The 13636-nt window shown below is 51.7% G+C and overlaps 6 protein-coding genes across 7 annotated transcripts; 3 read left to right on the top strand and 3 right to left on the bottom strand.

Moving 5' to 3' along the window:
• Positions 1–125: 125 nt before the first annotated feature.
• On the bottom strand, positions 126–919 carry PV07_01824 (uncharacterized protein; the record flags this gene model as incomplete). The annotated part of the gene is made up of 3 exons (XM_016388394.1): positions 126–183; positions 277–834; positions 882–919. 3 exons carry the CDS (start codon positions 917–919, stop codon positions 126–128), a joined length of 654 nt encoding a protein of 217 aa, XP_016255322.1.
• Positions 920–1361: 442 nt separating this feature from the next.
• Positions 1362–3699, bottom strand: PV07_01825. 2 transcript variants are annotated; one of them, XM_016388396.1, is made up of 3 exons: positions 3382–3699; positions 2225–3325; positions 1362–2176 (listed from the first exon to the last, which is right to left on the bottom strand). In XM_016388396.1, the coding sequence occupies exons 2-3, from the start codon at positions 3095–3097 to the stop codon at positions 1601–1603; spliced, it is 1449 nt and encodes a 482-aa protein (XP_016255324.1). In that variant the 5' UTR covers positions 3098–3325; positions 3382–3699; the 3' UTR covers positions 1362–1600. The 2 variants fall into 2 exon arrangements, with proteins under 2 accessions (XP_016255324.1, XP_016255323.1); XM_016388395.1 differs by having other exon boundaries at positions 2225–3699.
• A 1548-nt stretch (positions 3700–5247) lies between these two features.
• PV07_01826 (uncharacterized protein) lies at positions 5248–6966 on the bottom strand. Its single transcript, XM_016388397.1, has one exon. It carries the CDS (start codon positions 6555–6557, stop codon positions 5475–5477), a length of 1083 nt encoding a protein of 360 aa, XP_016255325.1. The 5' UTR covers positions 6558–6966; the 3' UTR covers positions 5248–5474.
• A 515-nt stretch (positions 6967–7481) lies between these two features.
• PV07_01827 (uncharacterized protein) lies at positions 7482–9208 on the top strand. The gene is made up of 3 exons (XM_016388398.1): positions 7482–8110; positions 8200–8444; positions 8530–9208. The coding sequence occupies exons 1-3, from the start codon at positions 7859–7861 to the stop codon at positions 9074–9076; spliced, it is 1044 nt and encodes a 347-aa protein (XP_016255326.1). The 5' UTR covers positions 7482–7858; the 3' UTR covers positions 9077–9208.
• Positions 9209–9416: 208 nt separating this feature from the next.
• PV07_01828 (uncharacterized protein) lies at positions 9417–10360 on the top strand. Its single transcript, XM_016388399.1, has 2 exons — positions 9417–9862; positions 9919–10360. Exons 1-2 carry the CDS (start codon positions 9655–9657, stop codon positions 10065–10067), a joined length of 357 nt encoding a protein of 118 aa, XP_016255327.1. The 5' UTR covers positions 9417–9654; the 3' UTR covers positions 10068–10360.
• A 556-nt stretch (positions 10361–10916) lies between these two features.
• Positions 10917–13202, top strand: PV07_01829 (uncharacterized protein; the record flags this gene model as incomplete). Its single annotated transcript, XM_016388400.1, has 3 exons — positions 10917–12116; positions 12170–12961; positions 13011–13202. 3 exons carry the CDS (start codon positions 10917–10919, stop codon positions 13200–13202), a joined length of 2184 nt encoding a protein of 727 aa, XP_016255328.1.
• Positions 13203–13636: the final 434 nt, after the last annotated feature.

Raw genomic sequence — 13636 nt, forward strand, 5'->3', positions numbered from 1 at the left:
AGATGGGTTAAACTGTGAGTGGAGATTTTGATATCTGATCGCATCGGCATCAAGCCTGTCTCTGCAGTCCTCCCAAGAGCCAAATGGCTTTCGATTTTTCAATCATGCCACCTTTTTGGACGTCCTCACATCTTCACCCTATTGGCCGCATTGCCAGCCATGATAAACAAAGTGATCGTGGCCCTGAAAACAGAGATCGACGTCAGCACCCTCGGATCAATGTCTCACATGATAGATCGTTGGAGAGAAAGGATGGAGGAAAAGAAGAAGACTCACGCAACGCCTCCATAGTACCACATCCCCCTGACCTTCCCGTCGACGCCACGGATGTACGCAAGATTGAACGCCACCCGATTGAAGAGATACCACAAGCTCAGTCCATTCACCCAGGCGCCGTCAACGCCCGCGGCATTCGCAGCCACAACGGCCGCAGCGAACCAGCCCAGGTTCTCGAGTCCATTGAGAGATGCCGCCTCGGCGCGGAAGAGGCGGTCCTTGGTCTCCTGGGACAGATGCGGGTTCGCTTTAAGGGTGTCTGGGAACGTGCGCGGCGAGGCGGTGTTGAATTTATAAGACTCGGTACCGGCAGGCTGGCCGTGGGCTTTGTAGCGCACCACGGCGTAGATATGCGGCGAGAAGCTCAGGAGCCAGGCAAGGGGCACGGTGTAGTAGGATATATTCGCCTCAGGAACGAGGATGGAGAATGGAAAGCGTAGCGACGGGTTTCCTGCATGCGCCATCTTGCGGAAAACAGCAGAATTTCCGGATCCTTCAAGGGCAACGATGAAGGTGCTGGTATCGTCGACGCTCTTCGGGGTTAATGTCGATGCGAAACTGGTCCTTCTCGACGCAGTTCATAATTGTTTCCAAGAGAGACTTACATATCCTGGACCCATTTTGGAGTCGTTGCATCATACATGTCAGGCATCTATCAGGCCGCCATCAGCGCGGGAAGCGAATGCGAAGGAATAAGCAGTCGTGTCATGTGTGACATTCTCGGAGGATGGCTATGCGGATCACAATGTTGTCGTTTCACAAACAGAAAGAGTAGCAATGCGAGAAACGCGTCGGAGGTGACACAGGTTAACAATCAAATGAATATTCCGTCGTTGTCTCGAGGGAGCATCCTGACTCTTGCCCCTAATACAGTACACGGTCATTTCAGCAAATCATACAAGTCTCCTCCTTTTCTATGGTCACAAATGTAGCCCAGCCGCTTCATGGCATACATGCGGCCTATCATTGATCTCATCATTCTTCATGACTCCTCATAATATTCGCTCTGTGTGGATCCGTAGTCTCAAGAGACGAGCTCGACAGTTGCTTGCGAACCCCCAGAATGTAGCATATTACGCTGCAATACGCTGCAATACGCTGCAATACGCCGTTCTGCGCCAGGGGTTTGTCGAGCTGATTCACATCCCTCATGAACAATAAGCAATAGTGCTGTCAAAAACAAGTACACATCATTTGGGGGTATCTGTTTGCCGTGAATCGCAGATTGAAAAGATACGCGCAGAGAGGCAAAATAATAATGCCGGGGGTGATGTGACACATCAGCGATGGTTTTGAGACTGGGCCGAATCGCATCGTCCTGTACTCAGGGGCTGTTGATATCTTGGATGGCGACAACATCGGGCAACGGGGCGTATGTCATGCCAGTCGTTTTCTCCATCTTCGTTCGCTCAATCAAGGCCTGGGTCCTCCACCTGGATTCGAGCCTCGCTCTCTTCTTGGCCAGGACCATTCTCAAATCGGCCTCCTGGCTGGAGAAGTCTCGATCAATGACTGCCAATTCCTTCTTTTGTTCCCTTTCCAGAACCTCCATCTCTTTTTCCTTTTTTGTTATGAGATTCTCGACAGCTCTCTTTTGCTTACCCCGCAAAACATTGATTTTGGAGGCATGCAGGGAATCCATGATGTCTCGTTCACGGTACTGCTGGGCGAGATTGTGGTAGTCTTTATCGGTTACCTTGCGCTCTGGATAGTTCGAATCGATAGAAGCATGTCGAGAGCCTGGATCCACAGGAGTCGAGGGTGGAGTTGGATTCTGACAATAAGCTTCCATATGCCGTAAGCGTAACATAATGGCTCTCTTCTCCAGCTCATGTTCCTTTTCCATCTTCATTTCCTCCTCAAGTTGGCGCGCTTCGAGGTCTTCTACAGTTCGGTCAATCTGAATCGCATCAGCAACTGTGTTAGTAAAGTGTCAAGTTATACGAACCTTGGCTCTTTGTTCGGCGATTGCGGTTCCCTGCATCGTCTTCTTTTGTGACTTGAGCAAATCTCGTTCCGATTGTAATTGCGCCATCAAGGAAGCCTGGAACTCCAGAAAACGGCCCTTTTCGTCCAGCTGTGCCATTCGAAGGTTGAGCAGTTCCTTACACCCCATGCTCCTCTGCAGCGCCTCTATATCCACGAATTGAGGTGATTCGCAACTGGACTTTGCCATTGACAGTGGTTGTGACCATGAGCTCTGACCTGATTTGACCGACAAGGGACTTCGCATGTCCATAGACAGATCCTCACTACCATTGGTGTCGGCATCACTGCTGATACTTGTAAGAGTCGAAGAAGCTGTCAGGGCCCCCGACCGTCTCTTTCGGAAACTTGCCACTTTTTGAAACCCTCTTTTCAGTGGGGAGTATTTTTTCCTCTCGCTCGTCGAAACAGGGGAGACACCACCTGGACTGGGAGGGGCGCGGTCAGATCTCCGTGAGGACTGCGTCGTCGGTCGATGCTCACTGGAGGCACAGGAGGTCGCTGTGGTAGACTGGGATTGGATGGAACTCTGGTTCATGGAGTCGGAAGCTATTGTGACTGTCGAGACTGAAGAGGCGATCCTGTCGACGTCCGAGGTAACTTGCCGCGGTGCTATGCCCAGAGTGTGTGCCTCGAACGCAATCCGATCATCAAGCTCATCTTCAGAAGAGGTGGGAGGCATGTGAAGAACGGCAGCATTGTAGAGGGCTTCATCAAACGACGTCTTCGGAGTCGACCATGGCTGCATGTCGGAATGGTCTGGTATCCAGGTTGGTCTGCCGGGAGCTACTGAGGACTTGCCGACCAGAGACCAAGGATGATCAGCAGCCGTCATGATGGACTAGATTGAAAGGCTGAGAAAGTGGTCGCAGAGGTTATCTCATGGTTTATTGGATGGATTCGTTGCACCCAAAACACTCTCTCGTCGCGCAAGGAGACTAGCGATGGCTGGTAGCAGCGCGTGTAACTGCACCCAGAAGGAATTCAAGCACTGGCAGCGCGTTGTAGTCGAGACTTGCAGCCGAGCGGTAGGAGGAGTGGGGGAATGCAGCGAAGATCTGGTCTGGAACCCGGATGTCAGTCAAAGCTGGTACCACCTCAGGACCAAGGGGAACGGACGTGGACGTGCTGCAGCCACGAGATGAGGTGACGGGAGAGTGCTTTCTATCGCGGACGATATACAACAGGTGAAGCACAGAAGATAGGATTCAATTGAGAACGTGTGTCCACAGCGGCGAAAGGGTCTTGGGGGTGACAACTGAGCGATTGCCGTCTATGAGACTAATGTCATTGGAGAGTGAGACACAGGGTGCAACCGCGGCACTGGGTCCGATCTCTTTTTTGAAAGAGCCGCTCCCGGAGAGCCAAGGGAAGGATTCGGGCAACAAGTCCTGGGCCCCGCGACTGGTTGGGCGAAGCAAAGACCAAGAGAAGCTGGAATGAGGAGTTATGATGGAGAGAGGAGAGTCTACGAGGGCGAAGTTTGGGTCTCGAGAGCCTAGGGACAGGATCGCGATGTGGTTAGGGCATTCTCTCAACTCGGATCAGCTCCCAACGTTCTTTTTTCCCATGGCCCAGAGTGGATACAAATGCAAAGACGGTACGAGGGCATGAACCACCGACGTCAAGGGCCAGCCTGTCTGCGACACGGTGGGCGAACCACAGACCAGGCCACTCGCTGCAAATGCCAACCAGGGTTTCACGAACGGCGCCCGGTGCAGCTTACATTCTTGCTCCCCGCTCCCCTGTCAGTTTTCAGGTTGTGTGATCTTTCTTTTTCCTCCTTTTGACCTGCGACACTCGTCTAAAGGCAGAGGAAGCGGAGGAGGATCGTCGGATATCGGGCTGTAGCTGGAGACACTGACTGTTTGGCGCCCGTTTGACTTTAGGCTTCGCTTTCTCCGAACCATCCAAGAGGCGGGCCGAATCACGTCATTTGCTGGGCGATAGGGAGGGGGCCGCGATGAGCCTTGGAATGGCTCAGGCTTTGTTTGGTGAGTCTTTTGTTGTTGGAGTGGTATTGGGCGCGGAGATGGAGAGGGTTCACAAGCTCTAGGAAACGCTGGTGAGTATCACGAGCACCGAGTATGAGGCTTGCCTTCAAACATGGCGAATTTTGCGCCGAGCGAGGGATTGAATATAGGTAGCCGATAGCTTGAGACGGGCGGAAAGATCTTGCCCTAAGGGAGTCAATCAAGATGGCGCGGGCGATCGGCAGTTGAAAAGCGATCATCGGGAGCAACACAGGCGCACCAGAGGGGTCGAGATCGCGAGCCTCGGGACTTATCCAATTTTCTGTCCAAAACCAATTCAGACCTCCCCAGTTGGTATGTACTGCTGGTACGGAGTACAGAACTCGAGGTCGTCCAGCTACTGATCATCTTGCCCCATGTCTACCTGACCTCCCACTAACAGCGTCAAGCACAACCCATCCAAGGGTGATGGACGGCACACGTCACAAACTGGTCGCGTATCGAATAGCGAAAGGATCGACCTCCAAACTCTCCGCTCCCCAAAACTGGGGTTTCCAGCCGACCTATCTCATCCCAATCCATCCCATTCTTGGTCGAACTCTGACACCTTTCCAGCCATACAAATTCTCTGCTGCGATTAGGATGTGCAGCATCTAGGAAGCTCCAATCCGTTAACCGAAGACTTACGTACTAGTGTTCACCGCTACATGCCATCTTCCTTTGTCCGAATTTGTGAGTTCGCCAAATCCACCTACGCCTGACACTTGCTAGACGGGTTTCCTGGCTAGTTTGAAACAAACAGTAAAAGAGCACGGACTGCACACCACCATGCGCGACGGTATTTGCTCCCAACCGATGCATCCTCAGGAATTTGTCTTGCGTCCGCTATTCGACTTTCAAACACGCCCCAAGGTGCGTCGAGGGATGTATCGGCCCCAGATGGAAATTTGGTCAACAAAAGAGATAGGCTCAAAAAGAACTCGACGTAAGGAGGTGGATACGACGCAGAGGAGGTTGGTGGCATTTAAGCTAAGCAATCATTGGTCCTATATTCTCCGTGACCCGAAGAGAAGTTTGAATGCACATGATTGACTGGTTGCTGCATAACAGTTGCTAAAAGGTTGCCAGTGTATCCGCTGTGTCCGGGATCAACCCAGTCTCCCTCGCTTGAATTCACCCTTTCCAAATAGGGATGACCGCATCGAGCTCATCATGGCCTTATGGCCTCTCCCTTGGGCTTTAGGACGTCTGCTCTATCATGTCTGAATGCATCAGGGCCAATTCGGGAATAATCAAGCTCTCAATTTCCATGCCTTCCGTCACGGTACCTCCCTCCAAATCGTGAGGTTCCGGCCCGTGCTTTCGCTCTGCCTTGCCCACCAGTGCCTCCACTCCAGAAAAGCTTTTGGATCGCCTCGTCTTTGGGACCCGGATCCATCTCTCTCCTCCATCGCGTGTAATGAAGACGACCTCCCACTTGCGGGTGGTGAGCAGATTGCCAATCACGAGGTCATGCTGATAGCGCTCCAAAGCTTGTTCGGCCTTGGTCACCAGAAGGTCCGGGTTGGTTTCCAGCTTGAAGCTGACAATCATGCTGCCTTTGGGAGCCCAGGTATGCACCAAATTACTGAGGAATTTCGGGACCGGATCCAAATTGATGACCAACTGGCGGCTGGCGCCCCCTTCACGAGACTGGATCTTATGCTCTTCCATCCGATCCCTCGGGATGAAGAAGTCAGAGACGGCGGCAGCCAGGTAGAAAAGCGCCCGATTTCCGAGGGGACGCATAATGACGGCAAGGCTGCGAAGTTCGAACATGTATTCGGTGACTGTAGTAAAAGGCAGAAGCAACAGCAACCGATTATGCTTGGCCAGCTGATATTGCTTTAGAACTCGGCGCATCTTCTCTTGATATTCTTTTCGGACCACAACTCGTTCCCCATCTTCGGATTCCTCCATGAAATCGAGGAAACAGTTGGTGCTGTGACTGTAGTGCCTCGAATAAGGCAGGAGACTGAATTGCCGATGTAAGAAGATGACGGCATAGCCTTCCTGCAAGAAGTATTCGGCGGACGTGGCTCCTCGAGTACCGGCGGAGAAATTGTCGATGAAGCGCACTGTTTGATTCTCGAGCGGAACAGTTGTCCCTCCAGAAGTGACTAGGGCGATCCGGCGGTTCGGCGCATTTTCCAAATGATACTGAATGAACTCCCGGGCCAGCGTCTCGTGGTTGGCCAGAGACTTGGGAGCTGGATTGTTCTGGAAATAGGCGATTTCAGCTTCTTCATGAGCTGTAGTTCCATTGGGGTTGTCTGGAGGCATGGTGGCGGTTTGGTGATCTTGTCACAGCTGGCGTGATGCGGTAATTTGGTAGAGCTTGGCCGATCAAAGCAAACCGGCCGCAGGCAGAGAGGGTCGGTTTTCAAGCTGAGTTGAAACAACTCGCGTCTAGGGGTTATACCTGCTCTGTATGCCGAATGTGTCAAGGGCTGTGAAAAAGATGAATGATTAATTTTGGCGAGATAGTTTATCTTTCATGTGGCCCGAAGATTGTCGGTGACTTTGAGTATGAGAAGTGCAGCGCAAACTCCATCCTCAGTGTCGTTTATACGGGAGAATAGACATTTTCACATCAATGTCACTCGAAACAGGTGGCATTGATTGTTGCCACACCGTATGGAGTACAGGCTTCTACATGCCGCAAGATGTAAAGACTCCTACAAGATCTGAGGACATCCTCGAGTGTGTATTATCGGTATCACCTTCAAGCTGCTTTGTCCTCGCGGTGATTTCGTGCCGAGGTTCGGGGTTGCGCTGCTGGAAGCAATACGTCATAGCTCGCTTGAGGGAACTCATATCACGTGGATGTGCCGAGTGTCACGTGTCAAGGAAAGCAAGGCGAACGGCAAGGCTGATTTCTCCCCAGCAACCGATTCTCGAAGTTGCCCCTTCGTGACCTCTCGTATTCGGATCTCATTATGAACTCCACTAATCTCGATGCCCGACGTGGCCAGCCAGGCCCGAGTCATCTACGAGGTACAGAACCGTTCATCACGGGTACCCTAGCCTGTCGAAATGTTGGAATTTGTTTCGATCCCTTCCAAGAGCTAAGACGTTTCAGGGCCATTGTGCGGATTCGCGTCGATCAACCATTCATACCAGGCCCAATTAGGTTGTATGCAGCGCAAGGCACCCACGAGGCGTCTTTGTCCCTGCCGAAATGAAGGGTATTCCCGTTGTGCCTCAGTCTTGTTTCTATTGAAGTCTCCTGGCGACAGATCTCAACATACTCCTCCAAAGCTGCGTACCAACGGCGTCACTAGAGCATCTGATGGATTTTCTCCTCGCGTATTCCGCATGTGGCTATACGTGGCTACTTTAGAGTGGGCATATTCGCGGGCTGTCTTCGATTTTGCGCTCCCCTGAAGGCGGTACGCGCTCGAAGATCATACGGTCTTTTGTGGCGCCGAACTATGAACTGCTAACAGATTTCTCCTTATTTATCTCGACTTCAACTTCCCAGCATTTAAACGCTCATAATCCCGCCGTTTACCTCTTGACCACAAGCTCCTCTGATCTCTTCCTGCAACCTTCGACGTTAACAAAAACGAAAGTCTGGAGCCATGGCTTCTTCAGAGATATCGTACTGGTGGTATAAGCCAACCAAAGGTGTCTCCATTGCGTTTGCTGTTCTCTTCTTCATTTCTGGAGTCCTCCATGCGTGGCAGAACAATCTCAAATACAGAGGCTCGTGGCGCATTGGCTTTCTCTTCCCATGGGCGGCAGCACTATTTGTCGCGGGCCTCGCAACTCGAGAATATGGTGCCTATCATACCGATGATCTCGGCGTATTTGTTGCCAGTACGGTTTTGTTGGTGAGTCTTTAACGTGTTTGAGATCATCTTTCGTGTTTCAACACGCATCCCATACCAGCTTACATCAAGCTCGGCTAACAGTTCTATAGTTCATCGCTCCACCAGTCTACAATGGCGCAGACTACTTCATATTCGGGAGGCTGTTGTACTATATCCCCTATCTGTCTCCTCTTCACCCAGGCCGCGTCTGGACCACATTCGTCGCATTGGATCTTGTCGACGGAATAATTGCCGGTAATGGAGCATCCTACGCAGCGAATTCCGACAACAGTGTGTCAAAGATCAAAATGGGCATCGTTCTGGTCAAAGTGTCCCTATTCCTCCTGCTGGGCATGTAAGTTTCTGCGATCCGAAGAGAACTCGAGCTCTCCTGCACTTGAATCCTGTGCCTACGAATGGAGACTGACATCAGTTTGCAGGTTTCTCGGCTTTGTATACTTGATAGTCATCTTCCACAGACGATGTGTCGCCGCCAATGTCTTTACGCATAAAGTCAAGGTTGTCGTGTACTCGCTCTACGCCTCAGGCTTCCTAATCCTCATCCGCAACACCTTTCGCACCGCGTCGTTCTTCTATCCACCAGATTCGACTGCCAATGGAAAAGAATGGATCTTTTGGGTACTAGAGGTCGTCCCTATGCTCTTCAACACCTATCTCATGAACGTCTTTCCGCCCTTGAAATATCTCCCGCACAACCACAAGATATACCTGGCTGTGGATGGCAAAACAGAGATCGAAGGACCGGGCATGGTCGAGAATAGGCCATTCATTCTGACACTGATTGATCCGTTCGACCTCGTCGGGCTGGTAACGGGACAGGATAACAAGAATAGATTTTGGGAGCATGATGGCATTGGTGGCCCAGGAGGATCGGCACGACGTGGAATGGGAGATGACAACGAACTAGGAAGGACCATGAAGGGAGACCACAGCAAAGCACGAGTACAAGATAGAGAAGTTGCTTGAACAGCTCGCCAGAGGCGTGTCGCGATAGGGTTAGGCGCGTGATGGAAGCTTGTTTGGGTTTACAACGATGCCTTGTATTTAAATTAGAGTGAGGGTATTGCGATAGAAACGCGTTTTGGATTTGGACAACAACCACTGGTGCTCGTCTTCTCGGTACATGCCAGAAGTATCAGATATACGAGTCCCGAGTGCTCGGTTCGAAGTAACAGAGATGCCCAAGCCTCGGAAACGGCGGCCCGGGGCCAACCCTCAGGGGAGAATGCTCGTTAAAGCCTTGCAGCGAATGACCTGCGCGAGTGCCAAGCTCTTCCATCATCCTCAGCTCAGTCTCCACGCCCCTCGACACATCTTTACCAACTTCGTATGCTCAGACTTGCGTCACGGATTTCTTCGCCGGCGCTGACACTCGGTGTCGTCATGGTTCACACGGACTCGGCCAGAGTGCGCGCGATGCTGCAAAGCTTGCCCGACTGATTTATGCCTTCCCCCTGCCTCGCATTTTTTGCTCTGTGCCAAACTAATTCTCCATCACCCTGTTCGCACTCGACGATAACCTGGTGAAGCCTGCCTATAACAAGATGACCGACCGAACGCAAGGCAAAACTCACGAGGCCGTAGGCGATGTGAAATCCGTTTTGAAGGGAGTCAAGGGCCTGGGAGACACTATCCGTGGCTCGGTCAACGAGTCGATCGATACAGCCTTCAATGACCGGGAGGGAGAAGTCAAAAACAAAGCGGTCAAGGAGAAGGGAGAGGCAGACATACAGCGGGCTGATCAACGCTTCGGTACGAACTACCATTGGCAGCGCCCGTAGTGGTTATGCTGACGGGTTGGCAATCAGGAGGAACGACCACTTCAGGAACAAGACATGCAGCAGGGGGCACAACCACTGGCGCAGGTGCGCATTCTGGAGGTGTTGGGAATATGAGCAGCACTGTACCCCAAACAGGTCTTGGTGGTGAACCAACGACGACCAGGGAGAGATTCTGAGTTCATGAAGGATGGCAAAAGATGTCTTATCCATTGATTGGTCAAGCAGATGATCGAGTCGCGACGGCTGATATGGCAACTCCCAACATACAGAGACCTGGTCTGGTGAGCTTGGAGCCACGAAGCACGCCGAACTGTCCCTTTGCCTGTAACAGGAAAAAACCAAAGTGTTCAGAGAACGCAGAACCCCTTCCAACGCATTGCAACGCGGGACTTGGCGAGATGAATCTCTATCAGTGCATCCCACGTTCCTTAGTCCTCCCCCTTCGACTCGTGATTCACTTCTAGTGTTGCTGTTTTTTTTTCTAACCCAGGAGCGACGCACGCTCGATCTCTCCTTTTTCCAGCATCCACTGTCCCAGGCTTTCATGACGACGCTTCCGAGACGTCGATAACTGGCAATCACGCCTGGTCAAAAACTCTTCACCTTCCTGTCTAGTCAGCCTCGCCCTCAATCTCTTCGCTCAGCGACGTTCTGTAAGGTACATTTTCAAATTTCTCATTTTGAATGAGCACAGTTTCTTACGCAGAGCTGCAGTGATCAAGTGTCTCCGTCTGTTCGCTCTTGCCTCCTTTCCACAGCGCTTGGAGACATGGCAGGTTCTGGTGCGGAAGACGAATTTGGCTTCCGACTTCTCCAGTCACGAAACATGTCCATTTCCACTTCTGCAGAAAGCGATGACAGCAGCCAACCTGACTCGTCTCTCTCAACATTGCGACGCTTCCCTAACCCCTTCTCAGCAGCTGCTTCGGCATTTGGAGTAAGCATTCGTACGCTCAAGATGATTTTAGACTGGTGCTGATACAATCCAGGCAATATTCCAGCCCCCAGGCAGAACCTCTCCCTCCATGGACCAACACTTCCTTAGTGACGCCCCTCGCCTTGGAAGTCAACCTGTGGGTATCTGTTCTCAAGATGCCAGCTTTCCGTCCCGTTCACACGAGTTCCAAAGAGAGACTGCGTTGCTCCTCAACACAATTGAGATGGCGGATGAGCAAAGAGCAGAAAAAACCCGCGGATACTTTCAGCTGATGCAAGGTCTTCCGGAAAGTGCCTCTAATGGTCACCGTGCTGCCCAGATAGAAGAAACCAAGACGACTCCGCTGTTTTCCAATCACGTTCAGAAGGTTCTGAGGAGTCGTATCACGGGTGCCGGTGCACCCAATGACGCTCCTTTCCCTCAGTATGGCCTTCTAGGCATACGTGAGCAGACCTACAATTCCTATTTGCCAGATGCAACCGAGACTTTGTCACCTGATGACAATTTCATCTTTGCCAACATGAATGCGCCCTGGTCCTCCTTTATCTGCGGCTCACAAGGAGCTGGCAAGAGTCACTCGCTCTCTTGCCTGTTGGAGAACTCACTGTTGGCTTCATCCCCAGCAGGAGAGAATCCAAATCCTCTTGCTGGACTCGTCTTTCACTATGACAAGTTCACAAGTAGTGAGAGCACGCAGTTCTGCGAGGCGGCATATTTGTGCTCGTCGGGAATTCCTGTGCGGGTTCTTGTCTCCCCGAGCAACATCCATGCGATGCACAAGCTCTACAGAAACCTTCCCGGAATGCCTAGAGATGCTCCACGTCCGGAAGTCATCCCACTCTTTTTCCAAGAAAACCAACTCAATGTCACACGCTTGATGACGTTGATGGCTGTCGACGACAAGGTCAAGGTGCCACTGTACATGGAAGTCCTTTTCAAGGTACTCCGTGATATGACAGCTGAAAAAAAGGGCGCTGGAGGCGTGGATTACCTCGACTTTAAGGCCCGATTGTCCAGAAAGGGATTCAATTCCGCACAAAACGGACCGCTCAGACTACGTCTAGAAGTGCTCGAGTCTTTCCTTGCACACAAAGACCAGCCTGCGGAATCCGAAGCCCGCCTGAGGGACATGTTCAAGTCTGCTCAAGGGAGCCTCACCATCGTCGATTTGAGTTGCCCTTTCGTTAGCGAGAACGATGCTTGTGCGCTCTTCACGATTTGCCTCTCAATTTTCATGGAGAACCGCGCTGACTGCGGTCGTGTCATCGCGCTCGATGAAGCTCACAAGGTGGGTCATGACTCCTCTCTTTCACGTCTACTAACTATCTGTGCCCTTTATAGTTCCTGACAAGGTCGGGAGAGGCTGAAAAGCTCACGGATGAGTTGACATCGATTGTTCGTCAACAACGCCACCTCGCTTCACGCATTATTGTGTCGACACAGGAACCGACACTCGCGCCCCGACTCATTGATCTCTGCAACGTCTGCATCGTTCACCGATTCAGTTCACCTGCGTGGTTTGAAATGCTACGAGACCATCTTGCTGGTGCCAGCCGCCACAAGAGGTGCGACAATGCAGAGTTGTTCGAGACGATAGTTGGCTTAGAGACCGGAGAAGCGCTAATATTCTGTCCTGCGGCTTTGTTTGATGTATACAATGGCAATGTGCACATGTTGAAAGACGCATTCATCAGAGCCCGCATCAGAAACCGCGTGACCGCTGATGGTGGAAAGAGCATCTTAGCTTCTGACGAGATGCAGACTGATGAACGTACGGAGATCCTGACCAAGGAACTAATTCGACCGTTTGCGGAGCCGATGCCGATGGTAGCTTGGGGCAAACAGTCTGTCAACCAGCCAGCCAGGAAGTTAAGTAAAGCAGAACGTCGCGTGGTCATGGCTGGACGCGTGACGAAGAGCCAAACTGGCCTGTCTCAGTCTAACAATTTAAGAAAAGGTCTGACATATGCGCAAGCACAAGGCTGGCAGCAAGAGGGGTTACCAGTTCCAACAGCACCTGTTGGACACAACCCAGTGCAAGGACCGACTCGAGATCCACCACTACATTCTGTCCAGGGTACACTGGAGAGCCTAGGGCAAGGTCCACTGTCCGGTAGACCACTCCCTACTGATGTAGGTGACGTTTTTGCCAGTGCTCCTTCTTTTGTTCCATTGGATACAGCATTTGAGTCCAGCACGGATGCCAGTCGACATAACCTCAGGTCCCACTTATGCAACACAGCCTCAGAATTTCTCCACCGAAATCCCGCGTCGATCAAATTCGAAGATGTACGGAGTGAAGCAGCGCGGTGTGCAGGTTTGCATGAGAAGTTTTTTGCAGACACTAAATGGAAGACCTGGTCTAGAAGAGTAATCAATGAGAGGGTGGTAAGTGGGGAATTGTATCTGTCGAAGATGGCTTCCGGTCGCTGACTTGAGCTGTTAGATGGAGCATGTCCAGACACGTGGGATACCAATGCCAATACGCTACTAGACCTTTCTGTTGAGTGTCGTCGAACCCAGGTCCTCGAATCTGCTTGGCAGGATCACGGCTACTATCACGCGACCAGTCTTCGGACTCAGCACGGGTGAAGCAATGCAACCAAAAAGTACTTGTGCGTACATACACAGGGGATGGTCTATTACGAAAAGAAGATGCGGGAACAGGACTCTGGCGCGGGGGAGCAAGCGGGATCAAGGATGGACAAGACTCGATATTGGTATCTTGTCCTACATCTTCAGAGATGGGCCGTGCTGGCTATGAATAGCATTCTCATCGCTGCAATTTTGCCATTGCGGCTGGCTTCA

This window comes from Cladophialophora immunda (assembly GCF_000835495.1).
Source record: "Cladophialophora immunda strain CBS 83496 unplaced genomic scaffold supercont1.1, whole genome shotgun sequence".
NCBI classification, from domain to species: Eukaryota; Fungi; Ascomycota; class Eurotiomycetes; order Chaetothyriales; family Herpotrichiellaceae; genus Cladophialophora; species Cladophialophora immunda.